Source organism: Hibiscus syriacus, unplaced genomic scaffold (assembly GCF_006381635.1).
Source record: "Hibiscus syriacus cultivar Baekdansim isolate YM2019G1 unplaced genomic scaffold, ASM638163v2 tig00110467_pilon, whole genome shotgun sequence".
Classification (NCBI taxonomy): domain Eukaryota; kingdom Viridiplantae; phylum Streptophyta; class Magnoliopsida; order Malvales; family Malvaceae; genus Hibiscus; species Hibiscus syriacus.
Window position 1 is genome coordinate 391051 of NW_024062749.1, and position 24770 is coordinate 415820.

The following is a 24770-nucleotide window of genomic DNA, read 5'->3' on the forward strand; positions in this document are numbered from 1 at the left end:
CTCTTGCCGCCAAGTGATGAAACGGGCTAACACGCCCACAAGTGCATCTCTTCCGTAGGAACTCATTCCTACAAGTCTTGATTTGCCTCGACTTGGACCTCCTTGTCCCTTGCGGCAAAGTCTTGGATCCCATCCAAACTTTGTTCCATCCGCGTTAAGAGTTAGGTCTTGCCCGACCTACACTCACTTGAAATTGCAAATCAAGCTCACAAAACAACAAGAATAGTGTTGAGATGTACCTTCCCCTCTGATTTAGTTGGCATTTGCTCAAATTTTTGCGTCAGCCCTTCTTGCTCAATGAAGTCTGACACTCCCCGCATTGAACCCTTGTCATTGGAGTTCTTTGCGCCATCCTGCATCGGAACTTTCTCGCGGCAAAGTCCGATGCCCTTCCTCGCATCCTCCCTTCTAACACGAAGGGTGGAGCTCGCTTCCCACCTTTGAAATGGGTGGTGTCTCCACGGTTGCCTTGTCCCTCAACATCTTGGCCTCCTTCGACTCTTGTCTACGAGTCTTTGAAGGATTGTTCCTCTCCTGAACATCCTCGGTAAGCCCTTGTCTCGACTCCTTGGACATGGTCAACTCAGTCTGCCCTTGGCCTCTACTTGCTTTGGCAGAAATGAACCGTATTGAGCCAAGTCGCAACGCCCCCTCGATCCTTGGTTCGTCCTCTTCTTTGGACAACTCGATCCTGGGCTCATCCATCACCTTGGATGACTCGGCTCCCCTCGGGTAATCTCGCAACATTGTTGGCACCTCAAGTTTGTGCCCCTTCGCTTGCTCGACTCTTACCCTCGGCTTAGCATCTGTGTCACTTGAACTAGTGCACACATCATTACCAGATCCACCGTCTGGTTCATCATTGAGTGGACTTTCCCTACCACTCGAGGAACAACCTTCCTCATCATCCGACTTGCCTTCATTTCGGAATCTCCTGCCGCTACCCTCGGCTTTGGGCTTTGCTTTGGAAGTCTTGTTCTTCTTGACTCCAAACTCTTTGATGGACTCCGCGGTTGTCAAGGCTTCAGATAGCTCATTGACTTCCCTTCGCTCCAACGCCCTCTTTGCCCACGGCTTCAATCCGAACATGAAGGTGAAGAATCCCTCTTCTTCAGTCAAACTTGGGACCTTGAGCACGAGTCTTCTGAATCGGCTCACATACTCCTTCAGTGTCCCCTTATGCCTGAGGCGCCTCAACTTGGACCACGCCTCCATCTTGACATACTGTGAGCGAACCTGCTCACTTTGCACCCTCGGCTTGACGACTTTATCACTTGCTATCGCACCGGGTCCTTTCCTGTGCTCGACTGCTTTGACACCCGCAGTCTCGTCACGTCTCGATCCTGGCTTGACTACTTGAGAACTTGTAGTCGCACCATGCTTTCCCCTTGATTCGGCTACTTTGGAACATGTAGCCTCGTCAAGTCTTGCCCCTGACTTGATTGCTCGATCATTCGCAATCGCATCGGGCTTTCGTCTAGGCTTGGTTGTCTCAACATCAATAGCCTTGCCTTGTCTGTCTGTCTTTTTGCTTGGCCGCGTTGATCCCATCAATTGGACCAAGTCTTTCCCTTGACTTGGCAGCTTGAACTCTTCTGCCTCCGCCAATGCCTGCTACTCCTCCTTCTCCCATCCTCTCCATGATGGTTGTAAGGCGACGTTTCTCGGGACATCCTCTAATCAAGTGAGGACCATCACAGAAGTAGCACTTCAACTTTTCCTTGCTCGCCTTCTTCTTTTCCCCGGACTTGGCCTTGCCATTCTTACCCGATGGCTTTCCTTGGCCGCAAACAGTCGATGGCTCAACTTGGCCACTTGAAGAGCTTTCTATACCATCTCCCCGCTGCACCATTTCCCGGTCTCCCCCATTGTTGCCACTATTCCTGGGCATGGGCCTGGATGACACATTGCTACTTGGCTTGACATCAGCAAGCTCGGTTAGCGTTCCGGCTACAGCTATGGCTCCCGAAAGTCTCTGGGCATCACCTTGCTCTTCCGAGCATCGCCCCTGGTCTAAGTCCTTCCAAGAAGGTCTTGAGCGCACCCCATTCACTCATTGCTCCCTTGCATATGAGTAGCTCCCTCTTGAGCTCATCCACCTCGCTTCTCAAAGCCGCTACCTCGGCTTCTTGGGCATTTCTCCCTCGAACCGTTTCCAACTCGTCAAGAACTCGTTGCGTCTCGACCTTGAATCTGCCCTCCATGGACTAATCGATCAAGGCGGGACTCCACAACACCCGGGTCTGCTTGGCCTCATCCTCGGCTTGTTCAAGTCTACCGACCCTTTGTTCCCACGAAGTTGAGATATGCTCTAGATTAATGAGCTTCTCGGTATGGTCAGCAATAACTTCCATCCAATAAACCCACTTCTCGTCGATCGTCAGTTCTTCTTGTTCCTCGTGAAGACTCTCCTCGTCTTCATGAGAGAACGTGTCTCACTCGGACATGCCTTCGGCGTCACCCTTGAGCCTCTCTACCTCGAGAACCGGCTCCTCTTGGTGTGCTATCGTTGCCTCGAGCATTCCTTGCGAACTCATCACGGCATCCTCATGCTTGGACACCGACGATGCTCTCGAGCCCAACGGACTCTCTTCCCGTTTCCCACCATGGCACTCCTTGCCTTTGCGTGCGGAAACTCCTCTTTTCTTGTGCCCCATTCAATTATAAAAGTAAATTGATTGAAAGTAAGTAAAACAAACTTACCCGACTCGCACCTTCCACCAACACACGGTTGAAACGATCGTTGCTTGCTCGCAACGAAACGCTCTGATACCACTTGTCACGCCCCCAGAACTTCGACGCCTCACACCGTCGGAATATCAGAGTCAAGGTCTGACGGGTCGTGCGGCCTTAGACGCTTTAGACGCTCCTCGGTCTTCTCGGTGACTAAGTAAGCCTTACCCAAGCTAAGTGAGTGTGCAAACTCACAAAGGTTGGAACCAAGCCCTCAAGGCTTCGGATTGCGGAAGCTTTAGAATGCCGACAAGGTCGGACTATCGTGTGGAAGTGCTAACACGAAGGTGGCTACTCCTGGCCACCGAGATAGGCAACAAGAACAAAGAACTAAGAACTCGGAAAGAATAGAGCAAATGCCTCAGAGCTTTATTACTCTCTCACAAATAGAAGAATGGAATTGGGTGATTACAAATGAGGAGGAGAGCTCTCTATTTATAGGGGAGCTCCCTCTCAATCGATGGCTAAGATCGTTTTACATGAAGGGCTAGGATTGATTCCCACCTAACCCAATCCCTTAAATCAAGGAAATCCCACCTAACATTATCCTTCTAGAATCCTCCAAGGAATGGGCCAGATCTGATGGTTCTGGGCAAGCCCAATAGTCTGTATAATTCTCTTACAGATATCTGCTCACATGTCTCGGTTCGAATCCACGAGCCTCGACAACACTGCCCCCATCGCCCTCGTCGCTCCTCTCGGACGCCTCGGAATAGATCCTTCACGGACTTGTTAAGCATTCTCCAAGAATTGGCTAAGTCTGGTGGTCACGGTAAGCCCGATTCTCAGTATTGAACCTCTTGGTCGGACGCTTACACCGATGTCTCGGACCCAAGTTTCTAGCCCGTGACAATATGCGCAAATACTATTGAATAGAAATTCAGGTCAGTCCATTCTGGGATAGCTCCACTGAAATACTCTTTAAAGACCACAATTATTTAGGCAAACAAGAAAGAAAAAGATACCAAATGGCCGGCAAAGGGGTAATACCCTAAAGTGGGTTTTGATGGTGTAATTAGCCAAACTACTCCGGGATGGATAAGGGTTGATGGGTGGCATCTTTGGTTTTTTTTTCATCAATAATGTATCTTTTAAATTTTATAAATTTATTTTTTTAATACAAAATATTGTATTCATCCATAAAAATATGTAACCACTAACCTCTTGCGAAAATAGAGGCGAACTCCATGGTTGGTCTACCTACTTACTACGGCCTATGTGAAATGCTTGTTTACGGTTCCTTTTCATCATGTAATGCATGTCGTTGTCCAAAAAAGTTGGGTTTCCTTTCATGAAAAAATGATTTATCGTAAGGGAAGGTTCATTAGGATTTTTTCTAGATAATTGAGGAAATTTCTGCCACTTTTCTTGTTATTGGACAAGTGTAAAGCTTTAGTGTTATTTTTAAACAATTTAGATGGGTCGTTATCATGAAATTAATCATGGTTCTTAAGATACAATTATGAACTAACCTTTTTCTATCAAGTTATAGAAATAATAATGTTAAATACGCTTAGATTGACGAGATTTTATTTATTAATTGTCTAAAAATCAAGAATAATGGATAGAGATAGATAATAACATAAAAGAGACTATTAGATAAAAAAAACACATATTTTGCATGACCTAGATAGTCCTTTCATATTTTAAGCTATTAGATAACCTTCTGCAATATATTGTTTATCTTTTTAGAATTATCAAACTCTTAAAACATAAAATATTAAGAAAACGCCGTCTTCTTCCTTAAACATTCTTTATTAAACTTAATTTCTTCAAGTTCCTCGAATTTTAAATCATTTTTTCATTCTTAAAATTCCATATCTTATCTCTCATAAACGCCATTTAATATATACTTAATTTTTCTATTAACTTTCGTATCAGAAACGGTTTCAGAGTTTGAACTTCGACACTCCGTGACTCAACCAAATTTTTATTTTAATAAAAAAAACATATCCTTATTTTTTTGGTTAAATACATCGTAGAATTGATTAATGTATTGCTATACATGTGGGCTTTGGAAGTCCACAGCTTTTCAAACCTTGAGTGAAAACCAAGTCCAAGTCCATACTAGCTTTGAATTAGTTTTCGGGTAAACATAACTTTTAGTACCTAAAATTTGTATTTAAGTACAATATGGTATCCAACCTATTTTGTACAATCAGGCATTTAACATTTTTTTAATGGTGTAATTAGGTATTAAAATTTTTCAAATAGTACAGTTAGGTACTTTAATTTTTTTAAAATTACACGTGGTCGTACATAGAATTTTAGAGTCCAACTTTTAAATACGTAACAATATTATCCTTTTAACTAAATGATGTTAAACTATATGAGAAATTGATCATACTCTCTAATATCTCTCCATCTGTCCGTGAACATAACTACGTGGTCTAACAATGGAGGCAAAGCAGCCATCAAAATGTATGGAAGTTGTTGTAATGATCGAATCCAAACATTACCCGTTGCTTGAATAACCGTTGGATTGGCCATGCTCATGGATTTCCAATTTATTTTTGTTTTAATGTATTATAAATATTTGGGTAAAACTAGTTTGGAGATCACTAGACTCGATTATATTTTAATCACTGAACAAAAAGATGTCAAATAAGTCACTCAAATTCCAATTTAATTTCAATAAACCCACTGACCAATATTTGTTAATAAAAATTTGCTCTAAGTGTGTTACTATACAAATTCGCTTAGCTATAACATCAACAATCCTATTAATAATTAATGGTTTGTGACTTGATTAAAACCAAAATAAAAATTTAATAACCTAATTGATAAAAAAATTTGTTCACTGATCAAAATAAATCCATCCCTATAGTTTAGTTATTTATATATTTTATACTAATAATCTAATTTCACATGTGTAGAATTTTATAACCGTACATTTCTTAAATTTTAAATATAATTTCTTAAAAAATTACACTTCTAACATAAAATTTGATGTTTGTCTCTGTCTAGCCTCTCAATGTTCATATCTACCATGAACCTTGAAAGACGTAGTTTTCCAAATGAATATGAATATTCAAATGCTGAGAAAAATTGGCTTGAATCAAACTGTTTCCAGATGGTCAAATTTTGTAGGTATTGACTTGTTTGCGATAAAAAGAAATCTTCAAATGGTTCAACACGTTTGTGGTGTTCATTAGCTTTATGAGTGAATTTCATAGACCATAAAATTTTGGTTAAATTATTTTTTAATCCTCATACTATATCATATTGTCAATTGTCTTTATACTAAATTTTTCTATTTTGTACTTTTGAGATTCTAAAATTTCAAATTTGATCCAAAAAATAGTTATAAAATCTAGTAAGTTTAATTTTGCTATTAGCCTTGTATTAGTTGTATGTAGTTATACATTTATTTTTTATTCTCTAATTTGATGGTTTTAAGTCTTTGTAATTTAATTATATTATGCTTGTATTATGTTTAAGTTGCAGGTTTAATTTTTATTTTTCAATTTGATCATTCTAAGTTCATATAATTTAACTCTAACTTTGTATTATTTGATTTGGGATTAAAATTTCAAAATGCATAAAATATTAGGATTAAAATTGACCAAATAGAGTCTAAGAGCTAAATCCTTATCTTCTAGATAATATCGAAACTAATGATAAAATTTATCCAAAACATTTCATCTTTATCCATTCCACTCTGCATGCATTTTTGGAATCTTAATTAATTACACCTTACTACTTTTATACGCCTTTGTCTTTGACAAGACTTTTTTATTAAATAAAATAAATTTCCAGAACATTTAATTTAACAAATAAATATATAAACAGCCTAGTGATTAATTAATTTTTAATGTTTTCCTGTCTTAAATTTTTATTTTTTGTTTCATAAATAATAATTAAATTTTAAATGTACAATAATCTGAATTTAAAAACAAAATTTAATAAATAAATAAAATCAAATGTTTATACAGTAAAGATAAAATGAAAATGGATAAATGGAACAGTTGGATTCAAAACGTGAAAGAGAGAAAGCTGAAAGTGGGGACCACTCCGTGTTTGAACGGTCAAAAAAGAAGACCCTACATACTGTTGAAAACCGCGAAAGAAAAAAAACGTAGAAAGAAGTATAAATCTTTTTGACTGTCATCAACGCCCGCTCACCACACCACCACCAAAAAAAAAAAAAACCACCGAAGCTCTCAAAGCCACACCTTCTCTCTTTTGATTTTCCCCTCTGGAAAACAAATCTTCGATCCGACAATCATTCGCCGTCAAAGATCCGTTTTAAGATCGGGAACCGTGCCCGTATTTTCCCTCCCATGATTCCGCCTCACGTACCTGTTGTTTCCCCCCCGATTTCTTGACCCGGCCGGTAATTATTTTCATTCACGCTCTCTGTTTCTGTTTCTCTTTGGTTGTGAATCTAATGCTTGCCTTGTTTGGCTGTTAGATCGTTTTCTCCCGTTATTTTTGTTTAATTTTTGCTTTATCTTAGATCCTTGTTTCCTTTTAGGGCTGCATATATTATATCCTTTTTCTTCACGAGGAATTGCGGGAAAGGAAACACCTCTTATTCAGTTCATTTCATGCGTAAAGTAACCTATAATGAGCTTAATACGCTAAAGTTAATGCACTAAGGAAGAACGACGCTCTATGCATTATCTAATTTTATGCAATATTTGCAGTCAAAATATGTACGCGCGTGTAAAATTCATATTAATTTTCTTCTTTTTTTTTTGATAAGAATATTAATTTTCTTCTTCAAAGGATTAGAGATTTAATTTTTAAAATGTTATTTGTATGTTGAATATATTGCCGATTTATGTTAGGATGACCATTGACATTTATTTAACGTGTTTTACAGGTAACTCATTGGGCTTTATTTTGGCTGATTTAAAGAGCGTAATATTCGACAGAGGATCTTGAGATTCTCGTTTTTCTTCTTCTTTTGGTTTAGTCCAATGGCTTCTATAGGTATGATGCCTGCTTCTGGATTAAGAGAATCTAGTGGAAATGCAGTTGGTGTTGATAGATTACCTGATGAAATGAATGATATGAAAATTAGGGATGACAAGGTATGTTGATTTGTTTTCCTTCTTTGCTTCGCTTTGATTTGAAAATTGGTTATTGGTCTTTCAGATCGGTTTTATAAAAGCTTTTACTATGTTGCAGGAAGTGGAGGCAACTATAGTTGATGGTAATGGAACTGAGACAGGGCATATAATCGTCACCACTATCGGGGGTAAAAATGGCCAGCCCAAGCAGGTTAATTTTCTCCTTGGGAACTAGAGTTTATTGGGCTTTTTTTTGGATGTTCGATGATTTTCTAACTTAATCTTTCTTTAATTTTCAGACAATAAGCTATATGGCCGAGCGTGTAGTTGGGCATGGATCGTTTGGGGTAGTGTTTCAGGTACACATTGATTTAATCTTTTTCATACTTTACTTGAAGATATGCTCAAATTTCATATTTTAAGTTGAGTTTTAGGGTTTTTTACTGAATTGTCTGTGTTGTATCTCAGGCTAAATGTTTAGAGACGGGCGAAACTGTTGCTATTAAGAAGGTTCTTCAAGATAAAAGATACAAGAACCGTGAATTGCAAACCATGCGTCTTCTAGACCACCCTAATGTTGTCTCTCTGAAGCATTGTTTCTTTTCAACTACTGAAAAGGATGAGCTCTATCTTAATCTGGTGCTTGAGTATGTTCCGGAGACTGTTCACCGTGTTATCAAACATTATAATAAGATTAGCCAAAGGATGCCACTGATATATGTTAAACTCTATTTTTACCAGGTATCAGCTTGGCTAAGATATTTACTTTTGCTATCTTATTTCTATCTTTTATATCTGTATGGAAACGAGAATCCATGATGCCATAATGTGCAACCCTTAATGAAATTGGTAATATTTTTGTTTTTCTGCAGATTTGCAGAGCACTTGCCTACATTCATAATAGTATTGGTGTGTGCCACAGGGACATAAAGCCTCAAAATTTATTGGTATGTTTTAAGAAACTCGATAGATACTCTCTTTTTGGTGGTTACTAACGTTGTATCAGTTTTAAAATATTTAATGATTATGGACAAACATTGTCTGGAACTGGTTTGGTGCTTCAATAATTTCGAAAGGATAATTGATTTTGCAAGGGAAGATACAATTCAGCATTCTGGCAAATATATGCATGCTAATTTATTGTAACGTGCAATCTCAAATTTTAAACAGAATGGGTTTGTAATAAATTCACTCAAAGATATTGCCACCATGCTTTCCCTTGTTGCAAAGATACAACTTGTCATTTATTTTGGGGAATAACTTAGTTTACGTCTTATTTGTTTATTTACTATAGATGGTTGGATTTAATTATTGTGTACGTTTACACTAAAAAGCATACTCTTATAATACAATGATTCCCCTTTCAGGTCAACCCACACACCCACCAGCTAAAACTCTGTGATTTTGGAAGTGCCAAAGTTTTGGTATGTACAATAGATTTTTTTATTTGCTTCTTCTCTAGCTACCTAATTTTCATGAGCCTAATTTTGATTTAACTTGGCCAGGTAAAAGGGGAACCAAACATATCTTACATTTGTTCTAGGTACTATCGAGCGCCTGAATTAATATTTGGTGCAACTGAGTACACTACAGCCATTGACATCTGGTCTGCTGGCTGTGTTTTGGCTGAGCTATTGCTTGGACAGGTTGATGTTTCCTTGCATATATTTTTACTTAATGTGCATGTGTTTTTCCTTTATATCACTTGACAAGTATTATTTTTGTGACTACAGCCTCTGTTCCTGGTGAGAGTGGAGTAGACCAGCTTGTTGAAATTATTAAGGTATATTTCAGTTCAAAAATCTAATCAATAATAGTTTTATCATGATGGTATTGGAAAAATTGTTCGGTAAACATGAAGGATGGAAGCCATGAATCTTTCTGAGCTTTTAAAATAACCGGTGGCATCATCGGCACTGGATTTCTGATTTATTCTACATCTGTGATTTTTTATGCAGGTTCTAGGTACCCCGACAAGAGAAGAAATAAAGTGCATGAATCCCAACTACACAGAATTCAAATTTCCCCAAATTAAAGCTCACCCATGGCACAAGGTAGTGGAAATCACATGTCATTTCTGTATTTTTTGTGAGAAAATTACATATATGGTATTAATCAATGTATCATTGGTATGCAGATATTTCATAAGCGTATGCCTCCCGAAGCTGTGGATCTTGTTTCACGACTATTGCAGTACTCTCCAAACCTTCGTAGTACAGCTGTAAGAATCGACCTTTACGCCTCTGTTAATTGTTTTTCTGTGCATCCTGGTGACTCTTCCCTGTTCTAATAAAACAAACTTCATTCAATTATGAGCATTTCTATTTGTTAATGTACTGTCTTAAGAGTGTTTTTACTTTCTGCACAGGTCGAGGCTTTGATCCATCCCTTCTTTGATGAGTTACGTGATCCTAACACTCGCCTGCCTAATGGCCGATTTCTTCCTCCATTGTTCAACTTTAAGCCTCATGGTAAAAACCATGATGATCCATCACATGTTTTCTCTACTATTTCTTATTGAACCGCGAAACTGATGATCTTTGCCGTATTTTCAGAAATGAAAGGAGTGCCTGTGGATATGGTAGCGAAACTGATCCCGGAGCATGCAAGAAAGCAATGTGCCTTCCTTGGATTTTGACGGAATTCCTTCCTTCTTAATCTTGATGTCTGCATCTTGCAGAAATCTTGGGCTATTGTAGAGATAAGTAGGCGTGTTAGATCTTAGTCACCCCCTCAATGTTCATTTGTTCACTTTATTATTTTGTTTTCTAATCAATATTTTATGTTATTTTCCATCTCCCCCCTTCCTTTTGTAGAAAGCAAACCTGGGGGTATTTTGCATAAGACCTTAATGACTATGGAGAGTCTCGTATGACATTGTAACAACATATTGTTGGTTTCAATGTAATTTAATTGATTGGTATTCGGTTACTAGTTTGATGGCGGATGGATTTAGTTGTGTTGTTGATCCTTGGAAGCAGGCCTGACGAACAGAAACTGTGTTATGTTGCAAATTACAGAGTACATCTTCCCAAACTAAGTTATTTCACCCATTGACAAGGATGTTATATGTTTAATTTTAATTCATATGTATCTTGGAAGGGGATATTATGGGAGAATTGGGCATATAATCTAAGCTGACCATTTATTTAGCCTAATAAGGCATACTGATTTTTATTTTAGGATCTACGGTAAATATTATAGTGGACATGAAACTTGTTATGTAGGCGTGACGAGTTTCATGAGATATATTTTTTTAATGGGTCGTGGGATTATATTTAATATATGTTAAGAGACTCGTCATGCTTGCGTGACGAGTCTTAATAAAAAATATATTTTTTGAAAATTTAAATTTTTTTAAAATATAATATTTTAATGGATAGAGAATTCGTCACGTCGGTGTGACGAGTTCTAATAGGTATAAATTTGAAATTTTGAACCATTGTTAAACGGATAATTTTTTTTTAAATTCAATGGAACAAGTAAAAAAATCCATCTCTTAAAATAGTGTACAACATCTTCAATCTCTTACATAACACATCCCTTCATCCTAACACAACAAACTCTTTTCATCTTCATTCTCTTACACATCTAAACAAATACATTTCAAATAATGAGCAAAAAATTATTCACAGTTGTTCATTATAATGGCAAAATTCCACAAATTGATATTGGTGTGTATTTAAGTCACACATGCCCATCAATATGATGTTCCCTGTAGATGTATCTCATCGCCAAATGAAGTAAAAAATTGAGAGAAATCTTGGACCTTCTGTTTCATGTTTAAGTTATCAGCACCTGATCTTGTCAAATCCAATCACATACGGAAAAGTCTAGTTTGATGATGATGACGATGTCACTATTATGGTTGGATTTCATCAATCATCAAATAATAATATGGTGGATATTTACGCAAAACTCTATCGGCGGCATGAATCTCAACAATTTGTTGGTAAAATCCAAATTATCGCAAAACTCTATCGGCAGTGTGGATCTCAACAATTACGAAGTGAAGCAATGGTGTTACGGCACACCATGTCTCCGCTCCTTGAAAGAAAAATGGCGATAGACACCGTTGGGACTGTTGGATCTCCGACTTACAGTAAAACATCCAATTAAATTGTCAAAAGTATTATGTTAGTATAATTAAACAATTAATATTACAATTTTCAAAGTTAATGCACAAATTATTAATATTTACCGCGTGTCTACCAGTGATATTAATTCTCAACTGGATATATACTTTGGTTGCACCCGACAACTTTGTATCGTTTATTCGGTGTCGTCGTCTAAAAAATTACATTATTTATTGTTATTTTCAAAATATTTAAATAAATATTATAAAATATCAAAACTTTAAATATAGGAATTTATCTTACGACGAGAGGAAACTCCATAGGAACGGATATAATAGGCGTAAAAAACATGAGACGATACTATGTTCATGATTGGAGCAAAACTAAATAACCCACTACATCCGCTTTTTGTCCTCTAACCACTGTGGTCGCCTTACAAATTTTACGATACAAAAAGCTAAAATTGTATAACCCCAACTATATTGGCGACATACAACGAAATCCTCCAAATACCAGAAGATGTTGGGTGTGCACCAAATTGTCCAATTTATCTAGTAGCAAGATCCCTCCAATCAACGTCATAAGATATGCTCGAGCTGCATATATTGCCTCTTGCTCCGTTGATTACCCATCTATTCTAAATTCTCTTTCCAACCAAGTTATCCGTATTCGCATCCCATCAATGACATCGACTGAAGCCTCGTTTCCCAATAAATCAGAAATAACTGCATCTCGCGCATAATTGTTGCGAAGCACTAATGTCACACCATTAATTGGGACACCAAGTTGATACACGACATCTTCCAATGTTATCATCACTTCACCACAAGGAAAATGAAATGTATGCGTTTCGGGCATCCAACGTTCAATCAATGTCGATATCAGTGCCGACATCACCTTAAAACCACGAAGAAGCATCGCTTCATATAATCTGGATTGTTGAAGATATATCACAATCCGCTGATATGGCTCTTCATTCGTTATTCCTCGATGACGAATGCCTCATTATTCTCACTACAATTTAAAAATAAATTATTTAATACAATTATATAAATTATTATTATTATTAATACTATAATTTTCCCAAAACTAAAATGAAATAAAACAAATTAAATTTATCGTAGTCAACTCTGTTGACGAAATATGAACATCATCAAGATGTAACATTTCTTCTCTTAAGGAAATTTCAACAAAAAATCTTCAACAAACAAATTTTTACTCTCAATAGGATGTTTGGTTTCAAGTGACACGACGAGTCTCTTAATATATATTAAATATATTCGGGCTGTTGGACTCACATCCCATTAAAAATATATATAATATAGAACTCGTCACACCAATATGAAAAATTTCATATCCACTGCAATTTTTATCGTAGATCCCAAAATAAAATTCAATACACCTTATTGTGATAAATAAAGGGCTCGCTTGCATTATTTCCCTAATTCTGCCGATATGATGTCTAAACCTGAAACTGACCCATTATGATTTTTCTTTTACAAAATTCGTCTTGAGACTTGGAACTTTTTTAGAAGTTTAGGCTTATCAAGTCAGATTAGATTGGAATTTATCAGTTCTAATTCTTTTAACCGTCTGCTGTGTATCCTCCCTCCGCAAACAACACTTTCAGATGTAATTTTCTTTATGATACGTTAACATAAATCTAATATCGATCATAACTATTTGTCCCGTTAAGTATATAATAATTTTAAATTTAACACTAACATTCGAAATCTCGATATAAATCTCAGGTAAAATAGAAAGAAGACTGTCTTCTTTCTTATATATGAATTTTGATTATTATTTGTTATTTTTTTTTTAAATTTATCTTCTTTTATATATAGAATCATTGACTACTATTTTTACTCAAATAAAAGGAGATGACCATCAACACCCTCCAAATTTCTGTACCGGTAAATAACTTATTTTTTAAAGTAAACAGTAATACCAGAAATTCCATTCATAATCAATCATGCTATGCTACATCCACATGTAACTGGTTAACTAGCTAATTGAACCGTAATGAAATTTCTGGATAAAGGTGCTTTTGCGGGAGTAAGTGGGTTGTTGCTCTCCTCTCAAACTAGTGGCCCACCGCCCCCGAAACACCGCCTCCACTCCCAACCTCCGTCTTTGCTTAAAACTGTAATATTTTATATAGGATGGGATTTATTAAAATAGTATAATATTTATTAATTTTATCTAAACTTAAATAACTGGTTAGGATCATAATTTTATTCATTATCTTTTTCTATTTAAATGTTAATGCACACAATTTTAATTATTTATTTTGATTCATTAAATAACTATATTTTATGTAAAATTAATTAATTTTATATTATATAAATAGATGCTACTCTATAACATATATTATAAAATAATAATTTGCTTTACTAACCACATCCATGGTCCTTTCAAGCATGCGTAGTGGTCATGCCATACACCGACCATGGTTCTAGCATCACCACTAGTTGCCACCCACAAAAAGTTGGTCTAATTATGGTTTTAGTCCCTATATTATTGAAATTTGAGATTTAATTTACCTGCTTTAATTCGACGTAATTTACATATTTTTTTAATAGATTTAATCACTTTAATAAAAGGAAACTAACAGTGTAATTGGTTTACAACTATTAATAATATTAGAAAAATAAACCAATCAAATTTTAAAATTTTAGCATAGGAAAGGAACTAAAAGCATAATTAAACCTAAAAAAATGTGGGGGACATAGAGGCTCTCTATGGTCTTATGGAGCCTAGTAGAGCAAAAGTGTACCCTCTTATTTGATCTGATTCGAAAAATTTATGATGTAATATGTTTAATGATAAAAATAATTTGAAAAAAATAAGGATAAATGATGAATTATAACACTAAGGTAATTATGTGTATACAACTGTATCTAAATTTTAGATTTTAATATATTAATGTATAATCTTTGTGTTTTAAATTTGTTTGTTGTTGTTTTATGCTCATTTATTCACCGTTACTTGTTTCACATAATTCAGGTTTTTAGTAATAACAATCCGAGTTTATTAGCAGACAATCAATGTGTTTCACATAATTGGTTATAAATCAGTGAAATGAAAGGAAAAAGAAAAGCTGGGAGGTGTGCAAGTGGAAATAGGGTTATCCCATCCCATATATGCTACGTTTAAAAGATTAGATTCCTCTTTAGATGTCTCACAATATGTTGCAATTTTCCATCAGTTTTTCCATCTCTGAACCAACCAGCTTCTCGAAAAGCATGCACACCTCCACTCGCCACTACACCAAGGCTTCATGCTTAGCCCTATTGTTTGCAATTAATCTCTGAGGGTTAAACATTGATTGGGGACCGATAAAAGTGAAAGTTATGGGAAGAACATGGGGGGAGCTTATCGTCGACAATCCACGCATCTCTCATTTTTCTTTGTTTTTCCCTTCACCTTTATCCAGAACGGTCATATGCAGACAGGCTCCACCTTCTGTAAAATTATATGAAAAATTAGAGCCGATGCCTATATGGTATTGGTCGGTTCCTCCTTCAGAAACTGCATTAAAATAATTAATTAAAGTTGCTGATGTTTTTGATACTCTTACCCACTATCTGTTTATGTGTGTGTATATATATATATATTCGTTCAGCCTTTCTGAATTCACCATGCATTCCATACCCAAACTCAGTTAAACTTTTTCTGCAAGTTGCTGTAGTGTTATACAAAGGAAGTCACTTGCTTCCTTCTGTAGTTCTTGACAGTGACTACACACTTGGAGCTGGTTTTTGTTTTTTGGAAAAGAATTTCCTGCAACAAAACCGTAACTGAGAGTTTAGAGTTTGTCTTTGTCTCTGGTTACCTACAGAATTTTCTGATTTGTTCTCATTGGTTGAACTAATTTTAGCTTCGGAAATGGAGCGTTCTCGTTTGTCTTTATTCATATTCTGCATGACTTTCCTTTGTTTTTTCCTTCCAACTCAAGGTAGGTGGCACCATCACCTTAAGCATCATAGTCACCATCATAAAATATCTGAAATTTCGGCACCCCCATTGGCTGCACCCGAGCCTTCAAGTCCACCCGATGATGGAAATGCCGATGATTCGACCGGTGTTTTCGACGTAAGAAAATTCGGAGCAGTTGGCGACAGTGTGACGCATGACACGGAAGCATTCAAGATGGCATGGGACACAGCTTGTCAAGCTAATTCATCAGTCATCCATGTTCCCGGTGGTTTTTCCTTTATGATTCAGTCCACAATTTTTACAGGTCCTTGTCAAGGTGGAATAGTCTTTCAGGTATTGTACTTGTTTTTGTCTGATTTTCAGAGCTTATTCTTTTTAAAGGATAAAAGGAAGGAATTTGATGATGTGTTCGTTTTTGTTAAGGTTGATGGTACACTTATGCCTCCTGATGGACCCGATGTGTGGCCAAAGAACAACAGCAAGCGTCAGTGGCTGGTCTTTTACAGAATCAACGAAATGTCATTTCAAGGAGGTGGTGTCATTGATGGTAGAGGACAAAAATGGTGGGATCTTCCTTGCAAGCCCCACAAGGGAATAAATAGAACAACATTGCATGGACCTTGTGATAGCCCCATTGTAAGTTTCGTCACACTATTTTAATTATTCGACTCGAATTCTTGTGCTTAACGATGGTGTTAATGAGTATTCGATCAACTCGACCAATTCATGGTGCAGGCAATAAGGTTTTTTATGAGCTCCAACTTGACTGTCAAAGGACTTAAAGTTAAAGACAGTCCCCAGTTCCATTTCAGATTCGATGGTTGCCAAAATGTTCATATTGAATCCCTTCACATAACAGCTCCAGTCCTTAGTCCCAATACCGATGGCATCCACATTGAGAACACAAATGGCGTTGAAATATATAATTCAGTCATCTCTAATGGTTAGTTCGATATCCGATATAAATTCGTCCCCTCGTTTCCCTTTCCTTGTACTTAGAAACTCGATCTTTACATTCGCAGGCGACGATTGCATATCCATTGGATCTGGATGTTATGATGTCGATATTCGGAACCTTACTTGCGGACCTGGTAGCCATGGAATCAGTATCGGAAGTCTAGGCAATCATAATTCTCGGGCTTGCGTCCACAACATCACGGTTCGAGACTCGGTGATCAGGGCGGCGGACAATGGTGTTAGGATCAAGACATGGCAAGGCGGATCCGGAGCAGTATCAGGAGTAACATTCAGCAACATTCACATGGAAGGTGTTAGGAATCCGATCATAATTGATCAATTCTATTGCCTGACCAAGAACTGCATGAACCAGACATCCGCAGTTTACGTGTGGGACATATTGTACGAAGGCATCAAAGGAACATACGATATCCGAAGTCCGCCGATGCATTTCGCCTGCAGTGATTCGGTTCCTTGTACCAACATCACACTGTCTGAGATCGAGCTTTTTCCTGCACAAGGAGATATAGTTTCGGACCCTTTTTGTTGGAATGTTTATGGGGAATTAGAAACCCTAACGATTCCTCCCGTGTCTTGCTTACTTGAGGGGTGTTCCTCGAACCATCTCGGATAATAAAGATGTGGACTATTGTTGATATGTGGTCACTCCTTGACCGGTAAGGTACTCTTGTTTCTCTAGGTCGTATTTCTCCGGCAATATCATACTCATAAAATCGGCTTTGATACACGCGTATATATTTTGATGTACAATTGAAATTGTGTTTCTAATTATGATTTTACTATGGACGGTCCAATAATCATCTCATTCTCCACTTATATAGATAAATCATCCCAAAAGTAAACTAACACGGATATCTTAACACTGATAACTAAATGGATTTTTAACACTGATTTTCATGTATGTTATGGAAGTTGTGTCATGCATGTTTGACAAATCATAACTTCAAGTTTGATGGTGGTCGTATCTTTTAAGTAAAAAAAAAAAGCAATATCATGCATGTATTTTTCTTTTTTTAATATAGCCGGTTAGTATTATTAAAAATTAAAAATATTTAAAATTATAATAAAATTTTATAATTATTATCGTAAACTAAACCAAAAGACTCAAACAAAAAATAGTCACTTTAGATCATACAAGGACCATACATGAAAAAGGTTTAAAACTCAACCAAAAGACTCGAACAAAAAAATAGAAATGAAGAAATCAAATTGCATCGGCAAACGAAACATAAAAGAGATTAAACTATTGAAAGACCACTGAGAACCACAATTCAGAGCCGATCTTCGTGATAAACAATTCACGAATGCAAAACCGCATCTTGATCAATCGTAGCATTGTCAAATCCAATCCTGAAAAAATATAAAATAAAAGAACACCAAACGACCGATAAAAAACATCAAGATAGAATTAATTATTGAACTTTAATAATACAAAATTTTATTACATATTTAAATTCAAATTGAAGATAAGATTCAATTTATCTAATATTTAAATTTATAAGAACATACATTATCATTAGAAAAATTTAGGAGACACGAGTCCCTCCCACTCCATTTCTTATTTGTAACAATGAATTTAATATTAAGAAAATATAAAGAAATTATAATAGCAAAAACATGTTAGCTAGATATGACTATCCAGCTCAGTTGGTAGAGCACAAGATTCTTAACCTTGAGGTCGTGGGATCGAGTCTCACGGAGGGCATTTCATAATTCGGAGGTTTTCTACGGAAGCTGCTTTCAACCTGGTGTTGGGGGCAGCCTACTATCTTACCTCTCCCTTACCCCATTAGATATGAGAACAAGGGACAGTCATTTTTTTATGTTAGCTAGATCAAGTAATGAAGTATTTATTTCTCTTACATAAAATTTTTTATTCGTTGTAAATATTTATTTTTCTTTCTGAAATCTAAAACTTATCCTCTAAACAAAATTCGACTTGACTAATTTTAAAGTATTTTAATTACGTTACATTAAAAAACTTAAATAAAAAATATATAATTCTACGAGGATAGTATATTATTCGAATTAGAAATTCAAGATTCCCAAGTTTCCACACATTAATGTGACTTAAAACCACGACAAAAGCACTTGCAAACAAACAAATGAAGTGCAAAAGGTAAGAACAGAGGAGAATCCAAATGGAATATAGAGCACGTAATTAAAGAATAATTAGTGCAAGTGGAGGCTGATTTCATTTCAACAACTTGCCATACATTCAAAGGGATGCTTCATTCTTTTTTTTTTTTTGGGTTAATAATATATATATATATATAGGAAGGTAGCTATGGTGGGCAGTAGAGTGGGAGAGACAAGGCATGGAATGGGTGGCAGCACGCGCAGCAGCTAATATAATGATATACATGACGATCACGACAATAAAGATCCCAATACACTGTTGACTCGCTTAAGTGCTCTGAAAAGTACCCGCTCGGTGCATGGCCTCTAATTCAATCGCCTCACTCACCTTTCTTCCCTCCCATCTTACAATCTACATATTTCAAAGTATAACTTAGTTTTCCTTAAAATAATTTAACGTGATTATAAGATAATATTTGTTTAAAAGTTTTCTAGATTATTAACAACATATATCATACAAACATAACGGTTCGAACCTATAATTTCTAAAAAAAATAATACTTTTTTTTATCATTAAAATTATTCAATGTGTTTGAAGTATAACTTAAATTAAAGGAATCGTCTCTCCACATGTTTCACTTATTTCTTAAATATATGATATGCAGACAAATATCAAGTTATATCAATTTCATCCAGATATCTTCTAATAAAATAATGAATTTTATCAAACAAATCGTATTATAAAATTTCCGAGCCACAAAAATGGAGGACTATGGCATGAGCATGGAAGGAAAGCTGCTTAAAGCACACCCAAGAAAGGATACTCATACAAAGGAATCTGTGGAGTCCACTATGAGGCACTCATCATCTCTCTCTCTCTCGTCTGCTCAGTGCTGACAATGTTCAAGTTGATGATATACCAGCAAGTAGGGATTAAGTTAATTAATCAAATATTATGCGTAAATATAAAATTATTGCGCTGCTTGTAGCTTCTCCGGCGCTCAAACATCGAAAGCAGAGCCTAACCTTGGTGTGTTGATTAATATATATTAGTAAATGGAAAAGACATGAAGCATCAAGGAAACATTGGGTTTATTCTGAATCGATTTTGTTGGGTTGGGTCTGTAATGCATTTTGGGCCATCCAAACGTACTTTACCAACCCAAAGAGCAAAGTTGACCCCATAAATTGTATGTATGTATGTATGTGCATGCGTATGTATTGTCTAGTTTTTTTGGGTACGTATTGTGTATTTTAATACTTCATTCTAAACATTCTTTGGTATTTTTTATTTATTGATATTTTATCTATTAATTAATGAATTTAAATATATATATTATAGAGATTTATTATATAAATAATTTTCTAAGTTATTTTAATCTATTTATAATTAAAATAATTTTAAATTTGGATGTATAATTTTCTTTGAATGGTCTAAGGTGATTACAAGATAATATTTATTCAAAATCTTTCTTAATAATTGCCAAAGCATACACACCCTTCAGAGATAGTCGTTTGAACTTGACAACTATAGGGAGAACCAATGACGGATGCAAATAGGAGTGAACGTGAGCACTAAGGTTTAAGTTCCTTCAGTTATTTTTTATATTATTAATTGTTTTTCACTTTAAAATTTTATTTATATTTATCTTCAGTCAATAAAAAATAAGGATTAATATCCAAATAAGTGCTCAAACTATACTTTTTTCTTGAATAGGTGCCTACAATATTTTTTGGACCATCCAGGTGCCTAATGTTACAAACATGACCACTTTAGGTGTCTGGGACGTAACGGTCGTTAATTTTCTCTGTTAAGTGACATATGTCACAATCTGATAATTTTAAAATTTATTTTTAAAAAATATTATAAATATTATTATATTTATAAAAAGCCTCAAACTTCCTAAAATTAATATGTCGTCGTCACCCTTTCTGGCCACGACCACCGTCGCCGTCGTAGTCCCTGTAATCATCCTAGTTACAAGTCATCGTAGTTGTCGTCAATTGGTCGTTAGAGTCGTGTGGGATCGTGATTTTCATCTAAGGGTTCATGAGGTAAAAAATGTTGATTCGCCGTCGATCGATCATGATTTCATATGGGTTTTGGCTGCCGAGGGGATGTGAGGTCGGGTGGAGATTTGTCGATGGCAAAGGGCGTCGGTCATCATAGGTTTAGGGGTTAAAATGAAGGTTTTCAAAGTATTGGTGTTATTTCGAAATTTATGTGTTTTCTTTTAAAAATATATATACTTTTTTTTAAAATTTTATATACAATTTTTAAAATTATTAGATTGTGACACTTGTCATTTAACAGAGAAAATTAACGTCGTTGATGGTCCGGTACCTAAAGTGGTAACGTTTGTAACGTTAGACACTTGGATGACCCAAAAAATACCATAAGCACCTATTTAGAAAAAATGTATAATTTGAATACTTATTTAAATATTAAGCCTACAAATAATAATATTTTTTTAATAATCGAATTCATTTAATAAATTTTAAATGAATGTATAAATAATTCCTAACTTTTCAACATTGATAAATCACGTGTTGATTTTAGGTAAGAAGTAGATGTAAGTTCATAGCTCTACCTCATCCAGTTTCAAAAAATAAAGAAAAGCCATGTGAAACCGACGACCAAGCATTGCTAAAATCCTATCCAATTTATCGGGGTTTTCAAATCATTCTCAGTAATATAGGCGCCAAGTATACAAACATCCCCGATTATCGAGTATGATTTTATTGAGTTAGTTGATTATTAAAATTTATAAAATAAATTTTTTATTTATATAGTAATTTTTAAAAAAATTTAACTATGAAAAGTTATAAAATGATCATTCGATTATTTATATATTTTAAATTTATCATTTTCTATTAAAACTAACAGTCGTCTAAATTAAATGTTAACATGTTAATTGAGTTATAATAAAAATAATTTTAATAGTATCTACTGGTACCACTGTTGCTTTCAAGTACTAGCTCTGCAACATAATATTTTAAACGCTGACTCGATGACATAATGTAAACATAGAATCGACCCAAAAAATACAATTCAGATGATTATGAGATAATGTTTTATCATATCCCTCCCTATCAACAAATTAATATCTAGCTTAGACGGTTGACCACTTTTAACGAAAAATGATTAGTTTAAAATATATGAATAGTCGAATTATCATTTTATAATTTTTAATAGCTGATGACTCAACAAAATAACACTATATAATCGAAAAACTATTTTTTAACTTTTAATATTCAACATACTTAACAAAACAACACTATATAATTTTAAAAGACCATTTATGTATTATATTCTTAATATAATATATACAACAGATTATTATGTATATATTATAATTTGCACCATAAATATCATATTAAGACATTAAAATTATATTAAATTAAATTCATTAAAGTAAACATTAAAAAATAGAAAAACATTTATACTTTAGAATTAATTAGAAAATTATATATATATATATATATATATATATATATATATATATATATATATATATATATATTACAATAATTGTTAAATTCACCGCAAATTTAGAAATCAGCTGGAAAACGATCCCTTTGGGTTAGCAAGAAAAGCAAGCACACACCAGAAGATTTCGACATTACGTCAACATTATCCCAACCCTTTACGTCGCCATGCTATCAACATCTCACCCCACGTCACGCACCTTCATCAGTCCACGCGTCATGGTTTGCGGCTGAAGCTTTTCTAGAGTCACTCGGTTAAAATAAAAAAATTCTCACGAGTTTGACGGGCGGGCAGGGCAATTGATTTTTTTTGAATCGAATTACCCACGATATGTTGCATAAATAGCCCCCCAAATTTGAGCGAATCTGCAGAAAACACGAACAACCCGTTTTCATTCCCCTGTTTTGTTTGTATCATATGGAGGCGAAAAGTGTAAAGTTTGCTGCGATGGCGAAAACGATTAGGAAGAAGACGACAAGATGGAGCAGTTCTTTGCGCTGATAAGGAATTTCCAGGAGGCGCGTGATAGAAGAAAAGATGAGCTGAGACAGAGGGAGGAGGCGGCGGAGAAGAAGCAGCAAAACAAGGCACAGAGGGTAAATAATAACAATGAGCAATCGAGTTGGGTTCCCTGTTTTGAATGGGCTGATTTTACGGAGGAGATCGAGTTTCGAAGGTCGCCGGTTACCTTACCGTCACCGTACAACAGCAAAGATTATAACAAAAAACAACAGCAACAGCGAGACGACGATGGTTTAGATCTTAAGCTAGCACTTTAGGTTAGCTTTTGGCTTTTTCCTTGTTTAAAACGATGTCGGTGTTACATTAGTAGAAGTACTTTAAAAGGAATTCAAAATTTGCTTTTGGTTTCATCTTCTATACTATTTTCTAGTTGTAAAACAGTGACGCATTAACCGGCAAGCCCAAGTATAGTGTGAAGGAGTCCAACAACATTCTTGTGTTGCTAGAATCATGTTCACCTCCAATGACCTATGGTCGGTTGGCCCATTTTTTCAATTGTCAATACTATTTGAAAATTATAAAAAAAATTGTAAAGTAGACATTTGGTTTCTGTTAAATTATTTTATTATTAAAAGTTATAAAATAATTCTGAAAATAAAGTATTATTTTGTTAAATCTATCAACTTTTAAAAATTACAAAATAATTCATTCACTATTCACTATGTTATAAACTTATTCTTTTCTTTTTAAAAAATTAACGATCACCAGAGTTAGATTTTAATATCCGACTGTCATATTTTAATATCCGACTAAAATATGATAGTCGTTAAAATATAATAATATAATATTTTATTATATTTTAGTAGATAGGTCAATGTCTAATTTATACGATTGTTAAGTTTTCAACGGAAAAAGATGAATTTATAATATAATGAATAATTAATTGATATTTTGTAATTTTTAATAGTAGAAAAACTTAATAATTTAAGATCTTAAAGTTGAAGAATTATTTTATAATTTTTTAAAATAAAATTTAATAAAGTTTAACAAAATAATTCTTTATAGTCGAAGAATTATTTTATATTTTTTAATAATAAAATTTAATAAAGTAATTATCTCATAATTATGGAATCATTTATATATTTTATCCAATAAAAAATATAATATTAAAAATTCCAATAAAAAATATAATAATACAAAATCTGGAAGACAAGAAGAATCTAGCTTACATCATCTCCACGATTTTTTGTATTTTTCCTTTATAGTTTCTATTTAAAATAAAAATTTATACAATTATACTATTTTGACTTAAATAATTGGCATATATCAATCAATTATTAGTATAATATTGACTATTTATTACTATTTCTTATAGCGGTGGTGGCACGATATTTGTTGGCTCTTGGCAGTTGGCACCGCCATTTGATTCTATAGGTTTCAAATAAATTTACCAAATTATTGGCACGCTAAAGGTTGTTGTGGTGGAAGTTACAAGGGCGGGTTGGTCATTTTACAGAATTATTCAATTGGTTGAATTAATGATTCTCCTATTCATTTTAATAGGTTGAATAGGTTTGTATTTAATGAATTAATTGATATATTATAAACTCATCAACTGATTTAGGTGATAAATTTTTTGAATTAAAGTAATTATATTTATAAAAGTATACATTGTTAATAGGTTAAAAAAATTCTAAATATATATTTCATTATAATTATTCAATATTATTTAAATGAAAATAATCAATACGTTGTAAGATAAAAACACTAATTAAATCATTAAATTACAAATTGGAATAATATTTTTTTATTATTATTAAAACAAAAATATTATAACTATTAATTAAGATTTATAAAATTGATTAAATTATTAAAAATATTTTTTAAATTTATTATTATTTTATAATATGCGAGGAATATTTATAGCAATTTAATAAATTTAATAATCATTTTTAAATTTTTAAATTTTAGTTATAATAAATATTATTTTAATAT

At 34.5% G+C, this 24770-nt stretch overlaps 1 protein-coding gene and 2 pseudogenes across 1 annotated transcript; all 3 read left to right on the forward strand.

Annotated features, from left to right (window-relative positions):
- The first annotated feature begins 6848 nt into the window (after window positions 1-6848).
- LOC120127455 lies at window positions 6849-10675 on the forward strand (annotated as a pseudogene).
- A 4857-nt stretch (window positions 10676-15532) lies between these two features.
- LOC120127289 lies at window positions 15533-17455 on the forward strand (annotated as a pseudogene).
- Window positions 17456-22704: 5249 nt separating this feature from the next.
- LOC120127252 (protein NIM1-INTERACTING 1-like) lies at window positions 22705-23107 on the forward strand. The gene has a single exon (XM_039145207.1). The coding sequence runs from the start codon at window positions 22793-22795 to the stop codon at window positions 23090-23092; it is 300 nt and encodes a 99-aa protein (XP_039001138.1). The 5' UTR covers window positions 22705-22792; the 3' UTR covers window positions 23093-23107.
- Window positions 23108-24770: the final 1663 nt, after the last annotated feature.